This window comes from Urocitellus parryii, chromosome 3 (assembly GCF_045843805.1).
Source record: "Urocitellus parryii isolate mUroPar1 chromosome 3, mUroPar1.hap1, whole genome shotgun sequence".
Classification (NCBI taxonomy): Eukaryota; Metazoa; Chordata; class Mammalia; order Rodentia; family Sciuridae; genus Urocitellus; species Urocitellus parryii.
Window position 1 is genome coordinate 208,633,366 of NC_135533.1, and position 16,535 is coordinate 208,649,900.

Here is a 16,535-nt window from a genome sequence, read left to right on the forward strand (position 1 = left end):
TAGCAGGACCTTATGGTCACCAGGCAACGAGCTTGAGGTCACAGAGGGCAGGCCATGGTCCCTGACCTCATGTTAAGATGGCTCTAGAGAAGCTTTACTAAAGTATAAATTAAGCTCAGAGGAAACAAGAGCTTCAGATACAGACTCCTGCTTCTGGGGTTCTCCCCAACAAAGAATCGCTCTGCATTTGGGTGTTGCAGATTTAGGACTACAGCAAACACCAAGGTAAGGTATTCAAAGTCCCCTTGATGATTTTAAGGTGATTTTTCTCTGTGTACTCATGAAATTGATCACATTTTCATGTTCCTAAGCCATTTGTATCTATTCTTTTAGGTCACTGACTTAGGCATCTTGACCGTTTTTTATTGCATTTCAAAAATTGTAATTGTTTTGAAATAATTTTGACATTTGGGATTTCATTTAAATTTAAATTTAAATTTATTTAGAGTAAATCATATTGTTCATATTTGAGGTTTGTTATACGTTAAATATAGGTAGTAAATCTTTACAATAATGAGACAAATATCCACAGCATAAAAATATTTTCCCCTAATTTTTAAAAATTTCTTATCAATTCTTTACATTTATTTCAAAAAAATTGTTTCGATTCATTATACAAGACATTAGACTGCATTTTGACACATTATACATAAATGGAGTATGACTTCATATTCATCAGGTTTAAATGATGTAGAGTAGTAATATAGGTCATACAATCATGTATGCACATAAGGTAATAATGTCTGATTTATTCTATTACTTTATCATGTTTGACAAGCATAATTTAAATAATTTATTCAATAATTATTTTCTTTATTGTACAAATAGAGGATGGCATATTAATTCAATTCATGTATACAGTGTGTAATGATCATGACAGGACAGTCAACATTTCTATTTTCTTAAACAATTTTAGAAACATGTAGGAAAGGGTAAAGTGTAATACTTTAATAATTGTGTGCCTTAAATAATGATAAAATGAAGATAATATTGCTTCCATCTCCTCCTAATGACCACTGCTCTGGAGACTTTGACCTCCTCTTCCCTAGTTATTCATAAAAAGATATAAAACGTTACTATGACCAGTTCCCCTCATGTGCTCAATTGAAGAAGTGTTCATTAATGGTTAACTGTTTTAAATATAATTGTTATAAAATTGGCATCCTTGATCCTATGGGAGAACCTGTGGTCACTGTGTGCCAGGCAGCAAGCCAGGCACAGAGAGACAAGTATGGCAGGACCTCACTCACATGTAGAAGGCACAGAAGTTGCTACACAGGAGCTCAGAGCAGAATTCTGGTTCCCAGAGGCTGGAAAGGGTAAGGGAGCAGGAGGATAGAAGAAGGTTTGCCCCAGGATACTGTGTTGTAGTCAAGTATGTGGAATTGGTTCTGCTGTTCTGTCGCAAAGTACGGTCATGATAAGGTCTTGCATATTTCAAAAATGATGGAATACAATATCCTTTGCAATTAGTGCTTTATGATTATACATAATATTGGGATTCATTTTGCCATAATAATAAAGCATGGAATACAATTGGCTCCAACTTAACCACAGTACCTCTCCTTTCCCTTCCTTCTCCTTCCCCTATTTCACTTTCCTTTTTCTACCAGTCTGGAGTGTGTTCACCACAAAGAAATGATAAATCTTGAGGAGGCAAATATGCTCACCTTGATCTGGTCATTACCCAGTGTATAAAAGTATGGAAACATCATATAATGCCCTAAAATATGTGGTATCAAAATGGTACCATTAATTTAATATCAAGAAATTAACACCTCCCAATGTCCTTTATTCTGAAATTAAACTGGGGAAACAAGCATGATGTTAGAACAACGTTGTGAGGAATAAATGAAGTTTGTGGAAATACATTGTGGGTCCACAGAAAGTGGTCATGCTACCAGGTGTGAATACAATATGTGTGTCTGTGTATTTCTAATTTTCTTAAGAGTTGAGTGTTCCACCCACACATATCTGTAAGTACATACAAAATCACGTTTCATTTTGAAATATGAGAGAAGAGAAATGAAAAGAGCCAACTGTGAATGAGCATGAAATGAGAAGGGAGCTCAAGTCTTGGAGCCTGAAGAGATTCTTATCTCCTCAAAATCATACTCACATCCTAAAGTAAGAGCCATCATTTGATCCCTCTTTAGAAATATGTGAGTTTATCAGGTGCATGGCATTGCAGGTATTGTTGGCAAAGCGTGAGGTGTTGTCTTATGGATTCACATTTTATACAAAATAAGAGCTCACTCCTCTGTTAAAGAGGGATAGAAAAAATTTCTGGAGACACCGGAGACTGTGTCCCCATCATGAGTCAGGGTTTTGAGGACATAAGATAACTAACTGGGGCAGGTTTCTTAGTTTCACATGTGGAAGAAAACGATAACTCACAGGAGGGGTATGGTGGTAGGAGGTCTGCACTTTGGTAAGATGGGGCCTGTAGATTGGTGGTAATATGCACCTGACCTTACTCTGCTCTCAGGGGAATCTATGCAAACTCTTCCTTTCCTGATTATAGACCAGAGTCCTGCAGGGAATTCAGGTGCTTAGTGGTTGCAGAATAAAGAAGGATATGTGCCTAGTGAGAAGATAGAGAAAGCTGTGGGCTGTGATTGCTCTTGCTCTGAGCACATGCGCTTGGGACTTACTTCATTCTTCAAGGACTTGAATTCTGACTTGAGGACCAATGTTGGACCCATTTCTGTTCTCTTGTCAGGGGTCAGAGCCTCGCTCTTCACCTTCAACATCCAGGGAAGAACTGGTGCATGTTCATGACGACCTTCCCACCAGAGATGCCACCCAGGTGAGCCTGAGAACACAGCAAACACTGCAGGAGAGGACTGAAGAGAATGGAAGCCAGAGCTTTTACCTGAGGTTCCCTGAGAGCCCAACTAGCCTGTCCTGCAGCCCAGACATGGTGGTGTCCTTTGCTAGGTTAATTAATTTATTAATGGATTTATAAGATACTAAAAGTGTCCAGAAATCAGCAACACTGGGTCATTGTTGACCATGAACTTATGGTTACAGAATCTCATTTAGAAGATGGATGAGTGGTGTGAAGGTTCAAATCAAAGTAATAGTAAGCCTGAGTATCTTTGCAAGGAAGGGGAATGGATCAATCCAGAATGAACAGCAGAGGGATGTACACTGGTGGGAGATCCTTTTAAAAAAATTACAATGGAGCATATTTCAGCACATTTTTAATATTTGTGAGAAAGATCCAGTTTTAGGATTTTTTTTTGTAAATAAATCTCTGCATCAGAAATTCTTAATATAGATATATTACAGAATCTTCTTCTTCTCTTGGTATTATCCCCATAAAAAATAAATTTACTTAATAGGTGAAAAATAGGTATGTTAAAGAGTTTTATATTATAATTATTTCATAGCCTGTCAAGTAAGTGCATTGGAGGGATGTTGACTTCTCTATTTCAGATTTTTAAAATTCTTTGCTTTCAATTGGAGGGCATTCCTTCCCATTTTTTCTTTCTCTTTTATTTTGGCATTTTATTCTTTCAAACAGAATGTTTTCCACTGATTTTGATGTTGTACTTGTTTCTTTTCCATGCGCACAGCACCTATGAGGAGATGTATCTGTGGAGAGTGTCTGAAAGTCTACAGACTTTAATATATTCCAACAGATGTGTGTTTGTTATTGGGTTCCTACCAGGGCTCTTCATTCTGAAGGATCTGACTCAACAATATAATATTTCTTTTTGTGAATCCCCACTTTATTGAAAATGCCCGTGAAAGGTCTTCTGCACTAATAAGTCAACTTTTCTACATATTTCCAAATTATTTTCATATTTCTCTTATGTCTCTGTGCCTCTTGATTTTCCTCACTTTGATACAGGTGTATTTCCAGAAGCCTCATCACCTTTGTCCAGCTGTTGGAAGGTGTTCCTCTTCATCATTTCACTAAAGATCATGTCCATCATCCACAAGTAAATTTGAATTTATTTCTCTTTAGATAAATCATAATATTATATCTGACTTCCCCATCTTTCATTTCTAAGAGCAATTTATTTTTACATTTTATTCCTATTAGCCTGATCTGATCACTATAAAATATATTCATGTATTAAAACATCACAATATACCCAATAAGCCTACACAGTTATTAGGTGTCTCATAAAATAACACTTAAAGAAAATTAAAAAAAAAACAAGATCAACCAGGAATTGATGTCACATACAAAAAAAAAATGGAATCAATGCACTGGTCATTGATAAAGGAGATTGAAAGCTCCTTATCCTGATTTGATCATGGCACAACACTCACATATATTGAATTATCACCTATAGACTCAGTGAACAGGCACAATGATGCTATGAGAATTTTAAAACAGGGAGAAAGAGCCCTGCTGTAACTGCTGAGAATCTAGGGAAAAATCAATAGGTCAGGTGAAAGGAATAGCCACCTGGAAGACAGATCTGCTGTTTCCTATTAAAAGTTCCCCACTTTGCTGTGGGTACTTTGGACATCTCCTGTTGTCAATTGTTGATTTTTGACGTTTGGTCATTTTTTTCTAATGTGTATGAACTGTTAGACACCTTGACATGAGGAAGAGGAAGAGTGGGTGGGAGGAGGGAAAGGAGGGAAAGTACTGGGGACTGAAGGGGATCAAAACAGATTCCCTGCACGTGAGATTGTGTCAAAATGACCCCAACAGGGCTGGGGCTGGGGCTCAGGGGCAGAGCGCTTTCCTAGCATGTGTGGGGAAAGGTATTGGATCCTCAGCACAACAACAACAAAAAATAAGTAAATAGAATACAGGTATTGTGTCCACCTATAGATAAAAAATACTTTCAAAAAATAGTCCCAAACTTATGTATCACTGCAAAGCATTAATAAAACATTTAAAAACTAGGTCAAAAAAAGAGTCACAACTTTGGTCTTTTAGAAAACATAGTTTTATTGTTTATGTTTTATGCTGGGCACTCAGCGAGGGTCACTGGGTTTGGAACGCTGCCAGGACCAAGGAAATCTGTTCCTCCTGGAAAAGAGACACCTGGGCTTGCAAGGTCCCAAGTTCCCCTGGGTCCACGTCAGCTCTCTCTCTACCCTCACCTCTTCATGTTCCATCCACCCCTTTGCCTTCTCTCTCCTTTTCTCACTCCCCATTCTTCTCTATTTCTCTTCCTCCCTCTGTTGACTGCACAGATTTTCTTGCTCCTTTTTAAACACAGGGAAGAGCAGCAGCATTCTTAAGTGGGTCTGCTCATTTGTTCATGGAAAGTGTGTCGAGTGGGCTCTCCAGGTGCCCTGGCCACATTCTACAGGGAAAAGATCATCTCAGCTGTGGTGTCGACACTCAGAGCCTTGTCAGGGTGATTGGGGCTGAGAGCCATGGCAGAAAAAAGACAAGTTATTCCAGTTAGAAGGTCTATTATAAAATATTCAAAGATAATAAGGGCCAGTGAGAATGTAGAGGAAAAAACTCCTTATCCAGAGTTCTTTGGAATGTAAATTAATGAAACCATTCTGAATGTAGGTTCTATAAAAATTAAAATGCAGTTATCACATGATGCAGCAATCACAATATTGGGAATATAGTCAGACGAAATGAAATGGGTGTAGTAGGAGATATCTGTCCTTCCATGTTTACTGATGAACTATTCACTGTATCCAAGTTACAGAAACAACCAGAGTGCACATCAGGTGTGCTCATTTTACACTTCTCAAATGCACTATTAATTTTCCCTTTAGAATTCTGAAATAGATGACTTCCGAGTGAAACCCTGGGAGTGAAAGAGGAATTCATCAACAGAGATGACACAGCATCCTTTAGGGGGACATGACAGACACATGCACGTTTTATAGAAGTTAATTACTTTCCATTCCATTCTTTTTTTACTTTTGTTTATTGTGGGGCTAATGATGGAATCCTGGGACTTGATCATGTTAGATAAGCACTCCTCCACTGAGCTACATACCTATTCGTAAAATTTTGTTTCTTCTCAGTAAAATATGTATTGTTTTACCTCAATGATGTAATACCTGTTTATGCAAAAATTACTTATGCTCTTTTTCTCATTTCTAGTAGTCACATGCATATAGAACCAGGGAATTATACTCTACATTTAGAATTCCTTCTTCTGGGACTGGCAGAGGACCCAGAACTTCAACCCTTAATCTTTGGATTCTTCCTGTCCCTGTACCTGGTCACTGTGCTGGGGAACCTGCTCATCATCCTGGCTGTCATCTCAGACTCTCACCTGCACATGCCCATGTACTTCTTCCTCTCCAACCTGTCCTTTGTGGACATCTGCTTCACCTCCACCACCATCCCCAAGATGCTGGTGAACATCCAGACACAGAGGAAGGCCATTTCCTATGCAGGCTGCATCACCCAGATTCACTTTTTTGTTATCTTTGCTGGGTTAGACATTTTTCTGTTGACTGTGATGGCCTATGACCGGTATGTGGCCATCTGCCAACCCCTGCACTACATGGTCATCATGAATCACCAGCTCTGTGTAATGCTAGTTATGGTGTCCTGGGTTGGGAGTTTTTTACATGCAATTTTGCAAAGCTTAATGGTGTTGCAGCTGTCCTTCTGCACAGACTTGGAAATCCCACACTTTTTCTGTGAACTTAACCAGGTGGTTCACCGTGCCTGCTCTGACACCTTTCTTAATGACCTGGTGATGTATATTATGGCTGTCTTCCTGGGAGGTGGCCCTCTCACTGGCATCCTTTATTCTTACTGCAAGATAGTATCCTCCATCCGTGCAATCTCATCAGCTCAGGGCAAGTACAAAGCCTTCTCCACCTGTGCATCTCACCTCTCTGTGGTCTTCTTATTTTATGGCACAAGCCTAGGTGTGTACCTTAGTTCTGCTGTGACCCAAAACTCACACTCCATTGCAACTGCTTCTGTGATGTACACTGTGGTCACACCCATGCTGAACCCCTTCATCTACAGTCTGAGGAACAAAGACATCAAGAGTGCTCTGAGAAGACTCTGTGAGAAAGATTAAAGTGTCAGTTCTACTACAACTGAATAAGTGCCTGTGATTGCAGGGCTCAGTGCTGCAGAGCCTCAGAGCTCAGAACTGATTTTCTGTATCAGAACCTGGAAACAGAACTTGCTCCTTCTCCTTTATTCCTGCATTTCCATTTCTTTGATTTTGAGTTCCTAATACAATTGCACTGAGTCATTATTTATATTGTGCGTTGTGATCTCTATGAAATTCAATCCTTTTCATTTGTCATTTCTGAACTTTCCCCAAATCATTCCCATCTTTGCATGAGAAATACTTGAAAATTCTCATTAGTTCCATAAGATATAATTTTAGAAATAATTTTTATCTCAAATGACATACGCCATGTTACTTAATTGTATATTTTGCTAGAAAGAGTACTAATTTGTATTCACATGTCAAAATAATATTTATCAACTGAGGCTATTTTCATGACTGTGTGTGGAAGCAAGTATGAGAAAAAAAATATTTGGAGTACTATGGATTGGAACAAAGGTTGCTTAACTACTGAGCCATATCAATGGACATTTTTGGGTTTTGTTTGATATAGTGTCTTGCTAAGTACTTAGGTCCTCACTAAATTGCTGAGGCTGACCTTCATCTTTGATCCTCCTTCCTCATTCTCCTTAGTCACTGGGATTACAGGCATGCATCACCATGCCCAACAAAGAATAGATATTCAATTGTGTGTTCATCATTTATTTCCTGAACTTCCAGTCTTCATAAGGTAACCTTTAACATACCATGGTGTTAGCTGGTCATTAGGTTTTATTCTCAATTTTTATGATCCATAACATATTCATGGGCAAAAGAGGTCCCTGGAGGTTCCTACGTCCCCATTTTCCCAGGCACATATTTCTATGTGCTAGACAACAGTTTTGAAATGCTAGCAATATATAAGTGGTCAATAGATTAATGGTTTGAAGGTCCAGGCTCTGAGAAGGGAGGGGAGTAGATGGGTTATAACAGGAAAAATCTCGGGACCCTTGACTGATGGGAGCTATTCTGTATTTTATTGATGATCATAAATTATTGTAAATGTGAGGTTCAGCATGACATTTCCAAACCTGCCCATAGTGTGCACTGATCAAATCCAGCCTCCCTTATCCACCCTCTCCAACCCCTTCCCAAGATCTAGTACTCTCTAGCCTTTGTTCAGGGTGACATTTTACTTTTTTTTCAAACCTCTTCTTGAGATATCATGAAGTACTTTTCTTTCAGTATCTGCCTTCTTCACTTAGCACAATATCCTCCAGGTCCATCCACATTGCCCCAAATAAGAGGATTTCATCCTTACATGTGGCTGAGTATGTTCAAGTTGTGTATATGACATGCTTGTTTCCTCCTCTCATCAGGTGATGGGCACTTAGGTGACTTCACAGAGTAGCTATTGTGAATGATACTACAATAAATATGGCCATGGACGATTCTCTTTGCTGTAAATTCATTTCCTTGTTATCAGTGTAAACACCTGGCTGTGATATTTTGCCCATGTTTCCATGGTGGAAGCTCAGGAAAGGGGCCTTGGATCTCTCCCTGTCATTATTTACTTCTGCACATTAATCTACAATTTTCTCCAATGAAAAGTTCAATTAAAATTATAAATTTAAAAAGTGATGGACATCTGAGGAAGCCGTTTATAAACTGTTCACATTTTGGTGTGTTTCCATTTCCTCTTGAACCCGTGATTGCTGTTCACTTTCTCCCATGTGACTGTAAGCTGTCATTGCTATTATGGTGTATCCTGTGCTTAAAATTACCCTGTGTACTTTCTTCAGTCAAGAGCAGGTAAATGAAGAGAACACCGACTTGATGATAATGTGCTTTGGCTTCCTGTTAATCCAGACAAAATGTACAGAAGACTGTGGTGAAGTTTGCTTTTTGATTGGGGTAAAAGTGTTGGATATTGAACTAAACACATTTGGGACAGTAAGAAATGTTGGCATCTGATGTTTCCATTGTTGTCACTCTCTGCTGTGTAGAGAAGGGGGAAGACACTACAGATGGAAGTGTGATTTACACTGTGGCTTTTACTACTTAAGAACCTCTCCTACTGCACACACATGGGAAGCCCACACTGTTCTGAGATCTTGCCAGACTCCTGAGTTCCTCAGTTCAGGCAACCTCATTAATAACATAGCAGGGTATTTAGTTTCTATCATTCTAGGTCTTTATCTCATTCTCACATTTGAAATCAAGAACCATTATTTGGTCCCTCATTACAGAAATATAAGTTCATAACCAACATGAAATTTCTGGTATCATCAGCAAAGTATGATGAGAGCAGGAGATGCTGTCTTATGTTTTCACATTTCACAAAACAAACAAACAAACAAAACAGCTCACTCCTCTGGTTAAAGATGGAATGGAAAACTTCTGGAGATGCCAGAGTCTGTGTCCCCAATGTGAGTCAGTGTTTGGAGGGCACAAGACACCTAACCAGGGTAGATTTCTTAGTTTTAGACATGGGAAGAAAAGTGGAACACAAAGGGTGGATGTGGTGATGGATGGTGGGACATTGGGATGTGAGGCTCATGGATTGGTGGTAAAAAGGGGCAGATCAATAGCACTCCACTCTGATCTCAGGGGAATCTATGCAAACTCTTCCTTTCCTGATTATAGACCAAAGTCCTGCAGGGAAATCTGGTGCTTATAGGTTGGCATAAAAAGAAGGACATGTGCCTAATGAGCAGTTACAGAATGCTGTAGGCTGTGATTGCTCCTGTCTCCCTGAGTGCACATCCTGGGGCACATTGATTTTTCAGGATCTTGAAATATGACTTGAGGTCCAACGCTGGACACATTTCTGTTCTCTTTTCTGGGGTCAGAGCCTCACACTGCACCTTCAACATCCAGGGAAGAACTGACGCCTGTGCATGAAGACTCTCCCATCAGAGATGCCACCCAGGTGAGCCTGAGGACCCAGCAGACACTGCAGGGGGGGACTGAAGAGAATGAAGGCAGGAGCATTCACCTGAGGTTCCCTGAGAGCCCAACCAGCCTGGCCTGCAGCCCAGAGATGGTGGTGTCTGTTGCTAGCTTAATTAATTTATTAATTTATTTATAAGGTACTAAAAAGGATAAGTGACCAAGAAATCAGCAGCACGGGGTCACTGTTGACCATTAACTTATGGTAACAGAATCTCAATTAGAAGAGGGATGGGAGACACAAAGTGATTCAAATAAAGTAAATTGTAAGTCTGCTTACCTTTGCAATGAAGGGGAATGGATAAATCCAGTATTAAGTATGGAGATACATGCACTGGAGGGAGCTCATTTAAAAAAATTGTAATGCAACATATTTCAGCCCATTTTCATATTGGTGAGAAAGATCTAGATTTAGGAGTTTCTATAAATAAAATCCTGCAGGAGAAAATCATGATATAGATATTTCATTGAATCCTCTTCCTCTCTGGGTATCCACATGGAAAATGAACTAACTTAATCAGTGAAGATGAGTATGCCAAAGAGTTTTACATTGCAAGTATTTCATAACCTGTTGAGATGAAGTCAACAGGATGGCTGTCGACCTATTTCAATTTGTTAAGACCCTTTGCTTAGGGTTTGAGTATATTCCCTCTCATTCTATTTTTTTTATTCTTTAGGGTTTTTTTTTTACTAATTTTGCATGCTGTCTTTAGTTTCATTTACATTAGCACAGCACATAAGTGGAGATGTATCTGTGGGGAGTCTCTGAAAGTCTAGAGATTCTAATGTTTTTCACTAGAACAGTGTTATTGGGCTCCTGGCAGGGTTTTTCATTCTGAAAGATGTGACTCAACACATATTTCTTGACTTGTGAATCCTTGCTTTAAACGAAAATTCTGCACTCCTTGCACTAATAAGTCAACTTTTCAACATATTTCCAACTTATTTTCATGTCTCTCTTAGGTCTCTGTGCCTCTTGATTTTCCATGATTCAATGTAGGCATTGCTCCTCATCATTTTACTGGAGATTACATCCACCATCCACAAGTATATTGGAGTTTGTTTCTCTATAGATAAGGAAGATTCAATCATATCTTTTTACTCTACTTCCTTATCTTTTATTTCCAAGGCTTTAGCAATTTATTTTTACATTTTCTTGCTAGTACCCTTTTTGATCATTATGCAACATTTTCATGTATCAAAACATCACAATATGCCCCATAATCATATAATTATTATGTTTAACATGCACAAAAAAATTTAAAAGCCCCAAACCCAAGAACATTCATGAAATGACACACACAAAACAAGCAAAGTAAAAAGATAAGGAAGTAGAGTAAGGACTTAAGGAGATTGAAAGGCTAATTACCCTGATGTGATCATCACACAACACATACATATATGGAATGATCACATATATACTCAGTGAACAGGCACAATGATTCTGTAATAATTTTAAAATAGTGAGAAAAGGCTGCCTTATCTGCAACATAACTAGGGAAAAGCCAATATGTCAGGTGAAAGGGGCAGAACTAGGGAGACAAATCTGCTATTTCATAGTCAATGTTCCCCACTTTACTGTATATATCTTGGATATCTCCTCTTGTGAGTTGCTGATATTTGACCTTTGGTCATTTTCTTTCTTTTGAAGTGTATGGTCTGTTGGGTGCCTTGACACGAGGAATAAGAACAGTGGGAGGGAGGAGAGGAGGGAAAAGGGAGGTACTGGGGACAAAAGTGGAGCAAAGTCGATTCCCGAATAAGAGTCTGTGTCAAAATGACCCCGACAGGGCTGGGGCTACGGCTCAGAGACAGAGCACTTGCCTATCAGGTGTGGGCACTGGGTTCAATTCTCAGAAAAAATAAGTAAATAAAATACAGGTATTGTGACCATCTACAGCTAAAAATATTTAATGACCCCAACATTATGTATCACTGCAATGCAATAATGAAAAAACACTTAACATCTAGATTGAGAAAATGATGTCACTACTTTGGTGTTTTGGGCAAATGTATTTTGCTGCTTAAGATTTTTGCTGGGCACTCAGTGAGGGTCACTGGGTTTGGAATACTGCCAGGACCAAGGCAGCCATTTCCTCCTGGAGAAGAGACACCCGGGCTTCCAAGGTCCTGTTCCACTTTGTCCGCATCAGCTCACTCGGTCTCTGCCCTCACCTCTTCAGGTTCTGTCCACCACTTTGCCTTCTCTCTCCTTTTCTATCACTCCCCCTATTATATTCTCTTTCTCTTTCTCCCTCTGTTAACTGCACAGCTTTTCATGCTCCTTTTTAAACAGAGAGAAGAAGAGAAGCATTCTTTTTTTTTAAATTTCTTTCATACATGACAATAGTGGAATGCATTATGTTCATAATTACCAATTCACAGGACAATTTTTCATAACTCTGTATATAAAGTATGTTCATGACAAATTATTCTATTATACATGAGCTCTCTTATTGATATTTTTTTGCATTAATACACTTTTATGCCACAATTTGTTATATCTGTGTTTGCATATTAGGTGGGTTCACTCATTTGTTCATGGAAAGAGTGTCAAGTGGACTCTCCAGGTACCCTGTCCACGTTCTTCAGAGAAAAGACAAACTCATCGTGTTTTGTGGAAGCTCACAAGCTTGTCAGGGTGACTGGGGCAGAGAGGCCATGGCAGAAATCAGGCTATGAGAGTGTGTGAGTGAGTGTGTTTGCTTCATGGAGGGCTCAGAAAAGGCGATCAGATGTTATATATTCCAGGGTGATTCTTAGCAGCTAGAGGCCAGAACTTATCCTCAGGTGGTAGCAAGGAGGGAATCCTTTTGCAACCCACAGAATGTGTTTGCAGCAAATCTAAGGGCAAGTGGTTCAGGGTGTGGATGAAGGACTCCCTGTACCTTGTAACCTCAGAGAGCAGTGAGGCCAGCTCATTCTTTAATATTCTCTGACACCATTTCTCATCACTCTTGGCCTTTTTCCTCCTCCTTGCCAACAGCTTTCTTTTATGCCTCATTTTTTTGAAATAAGCATGTTCCTTAGGACCTGTGCACTGTCTGTCCCCCAATGAAGACCACACCACTGAGGATGACTTGTGGTTCCTGCCCTGCCTTCCTTGTGGTCTCCCTTTGGATGCCCCTCTTCCTGCTGGTTTTCCCTGCATTGCTGTAAAAGAACAACTACCTCTGCTCTTTCTTCTTCCTCTTAGTACCCATCGCCATGAGACATATTAAGTGATTTTAACCATTTTGCTTATGTGCTTTCCCTCTCTTGGGATAATGTGGACTTCTGTGTTTTAACTCATACAGATTACTGATCCAATAAGTGGAACGCACTTGGTACTCAGTAATTAGTTATTGCTTTATTTTAATTGACATATAATTATACACGTTCACAAAAATAACTTTATATCTACATACATGTATAAATTGTATAATAATTGACCAAGTATGATTGGCTTAATTTTCTGAATCATTTATCATTTCTCTGTGACAAACAAAGTCCTCCCCTCTATCTACTTTAAAATAGGGAACATGTTATTTTTAACTATAATTACCCTACTGTGCAATACATCACCAGAAGCTATTTCTCTTCTCTTACTGTAATTATTTACCCTTGAGGAGCTTCTCCTCATCCCTTTGGGCCCAGAATGCACCTCAGCTTCTGGTGACCATCATGCTATGCTGACATTCTATGAGATCAAATTTCTCAGAATCCACACAGGAATGATATCATGCAGCTATAGTGATCCTGTACCTGGCTGATTTGACTTCATAAATGTCCCCAGGTTCATCTATGTTGTCTCCAATGATAAGACTCATAATTTCATTAATAGCAGTTATTATTACACTGTATATCTGTACCACATACAAATGGGCAATAGCTGTGGGAAATGTGCTCAAAATTGCTAATTATCTGGGAAATGCTAATCAAAACTATGGTAGACTGTGGACTAACTGCAGTTGGAAGGGCTATTATCAAAAGACAAGGATATCAAGGGTTAATGTGTATGGGGGGAGAAAAGGAATCCTGACCTAGAGTTGGTAGGAATGCAAGTTATTGAAGCCATTATGGAAAACATTATTGAGAATCCACAAAATTAAAATACTATTATCACTTCATGTAGCAATCCTATTCCTGGGTATGTGGCCAAAGAAAATGAAATGGGTATTTTGAAGAGATCTGCCCTTCCACATTGACTGATGCACAATTCACTGTAGCCAAAACACAGAAAAAACCAAAGTGCTCAGGAGGGGTGCTCAATTTACACTTCGCAAAGGCCTGAATATCTTTCTTATTAGAATTCTAAATGCATGACTTCCTAGTGAAACATTCAGAATGAAACAGGAATTCCTCTTCAGAGGTGACACAAGATCCCTTAGGGAACAAGAGCCACACATGTTCTATAGAAGTTATTTTTTCCCCATTCTCTTGGCATTTCTCTATTTTTTTTTTTTTGAGGTACGTGGGTGGTAACCAGGGCCTTCCATATGTTAGGCAACCATTCCAACTTGACCTACACACACATCACTAAAATTATTTTTATAGCAAAATATGTATTGTTTCATTTCAATGATGTAAGTAATACCTGTCTTTAAAAAACTAGTTATGCTCTTTTTCTAATTTCTGGTAGTCAAATGCATTTGGAACCAGGGAATGACACTCAACATTTAGAATTCCTTCTTCTCGGACTTGCAGAGGATCCAGAACTCCTGCTCCTTCTCTTTAGCCTTTTCCTGTCCATGTACCTGTTCACTGTGCTGGGGAACCTGCTCATCATCCTGGCCACTATCTCAGACTCCCACCTGCACACACCCATGTACTTCTTCCTCTCCAACCTGTCCTTTGTAGACATCTGCTTCACCTCCAACACCATCCCAAAGATGCTGATGAACATCCAGACACAGAGCAAGGCCATTACCTATGCAGGCTGCATCACCCAGATTCACTTTTTTGTACTCTTTGCTGGGTTGGATGACTTACTTTTGACTGTGATGGCCTACGACCCGTATGTGGCCATCTGTCACCCCCTGCACTACATGGTCATCATGAACTACAGGCTCTGTGGATTGCTAGTTCTTGTTTCCTTGGTTGTGAGTGTCCTACATGCATTGTTACATAGCTTAATGATATTGGGGCTGTCCTTTTGCACAGACTTGGAAATAATCCCCTACTTTTTCTGTGAACTTAACCAGGTGATTCAGCGTGCCTGCTCTGACACCTATCTCAATGAGGTGGTGATATATGTTGCCTCTTTCGTGCTGGCTGTTGGACCCCTCATTGGCATCCTTTACTCTTACTTCAAAATAGTATCCTCCATCCGTGCATTTTTATCAGCTCAGGGCAAGTACAAAGCCTTCTCCACCTGTGCATCTCACCTCTCTGTGGTCTCCTTATTTTATGGCACTAGCCTAGGTGTGTACCTCAGCTCTGCTGTTGCTCAAAACTCACACTCTACTGCAACAGCCTCAGTGATGTACAATGTGATCACCCCCATGCTGAACCCCTTCATCTACAGCCTGAGGAACAAGGACATTAAGAGTGCTCTGAGAAAATTTTGTGACACAGGAAGACAAAAGTGTTAATTGTGCCGAGACTGAATAAGTGCCCATGATTGCAGGGATCAGAGCCTCAGTAGCAGAATCCGCAATTCTTCACTGGAATGTGGAAACAGGACTGGATCCTTCTATGTTAACTCAGAGTTTCCATTTCTTTTATTTCAACTTCGACATACAATCCCACTATACCTTTCACTTAATTGCACACTGTGATCACTATGAAATTCAACCCTTTCCCCTGTCATTTCCAACTTGCCCCAAATTATTCCCACTTTGGATGAGAAATACTTGAAAATTCTCATTTATCCCCAAAGATATATTTTTTTAAATAATCTCAAATGACATAAGTCATGCTAAGGAATTGTTCATTTTACTTAAAATATGCATAATTACTATTCACATGTGAAAAACTGAATATAACAACTGAAGTTAATGTTAATAATTTTATTCTGGAAGTAAATATGAGAAAATAAAATTTGATACTGTGGATTAAACCCAAGGCTGTTTAACCACTGAGCCATAGGCACAGCTCTTTCTGTTCTTTGTTTGAGACAGTGACTTGCTATGTTGCTTAGAGCCTTAGAGCCTTACTACATTGGTGAGGATGGCTTTGATATGTGATCCCCCTGCCTCAGACTCCTGAGTCATTGCGATTGCAAGTGTGCACCATGCATGGATGAGAATAGATATTCCAATTTTGTATTTTTGACTTTTTCCTATATTATTTCCAAAACTTCCATTTTTGATAAGGTAGCCTTTAACTTCCCAAGGTATTAGCTGGTCATTATGTTTTATTCTCACTTTTGGATTGTGTTTCTATTTCAGCTTGATGTCCACAGTGCCTAACATAGTCATGGGCAAAACAGGTCATGTCCCCAGAGGTATCTACTCCACCATTTTTCCCAGGTGCATATTTTTATGTAATAGACCACACTTTTGAAATGCTAGCAATATATAAATGGTGAGCAGATTGATGGTTTTATGGGGCCAGGCACTGGGCAGGGAGAAATGTGGATGGGGCTGTAACAAGTCAAAACTTGGGATCCTTGACTCCTGGGAATTGTTCTGT

At 39.4% G+C, this 16,535-nt stretch overlaps 1 protein-coding gene across 1 annotated transcript; it reads left to right on the top strand.

Annotated features, from left to right (window-relative positions):
• Positions 1-718: 718 nt before the first annotated feature.
• Positions 719-16,312, top strand: LOC144253876 (olfactory receptor 7A10-like). The gene is made up of 6 exons (XM_077796533.1): positions 719-733; positions 2,723-2,940; positions 6,050-6,975; positions 14,760-15,001; positions 15,104-15,217; positions 16,292-16,312. Exons 1-6 carry the CDS (start codon positions 719-721, stop codon positions 16,310-16,312), a joined length of 1,536 nt encoding a protein of 511 aa, XP_077652659.1.
• Positions 16,313-16,535: the final 223 nt, after the last annotated feature.

What these genes read in the sequence shown, in the direction of transcription:
- LOC144253876 (XM_077796533.1), top strand. An exon ending in ATGGTGGTGTCCTTTGCTAG is followed by an intron (nt 2,941 to 6,049) that starts GTTAATTAATTT and finishes TCTCATTTCTAG; the next exon opens with TAGTCACATGCATATAGAAC. An exon ending in GAGTGCTCTGAGAAGACTCT is followed by an intron (nt 6,976 to 14,759) that starts GTGAGAAAGATT and finishes TGTCCTTTGTAG; the next exon opens with ACATCTGCTTCACCTCCAAC.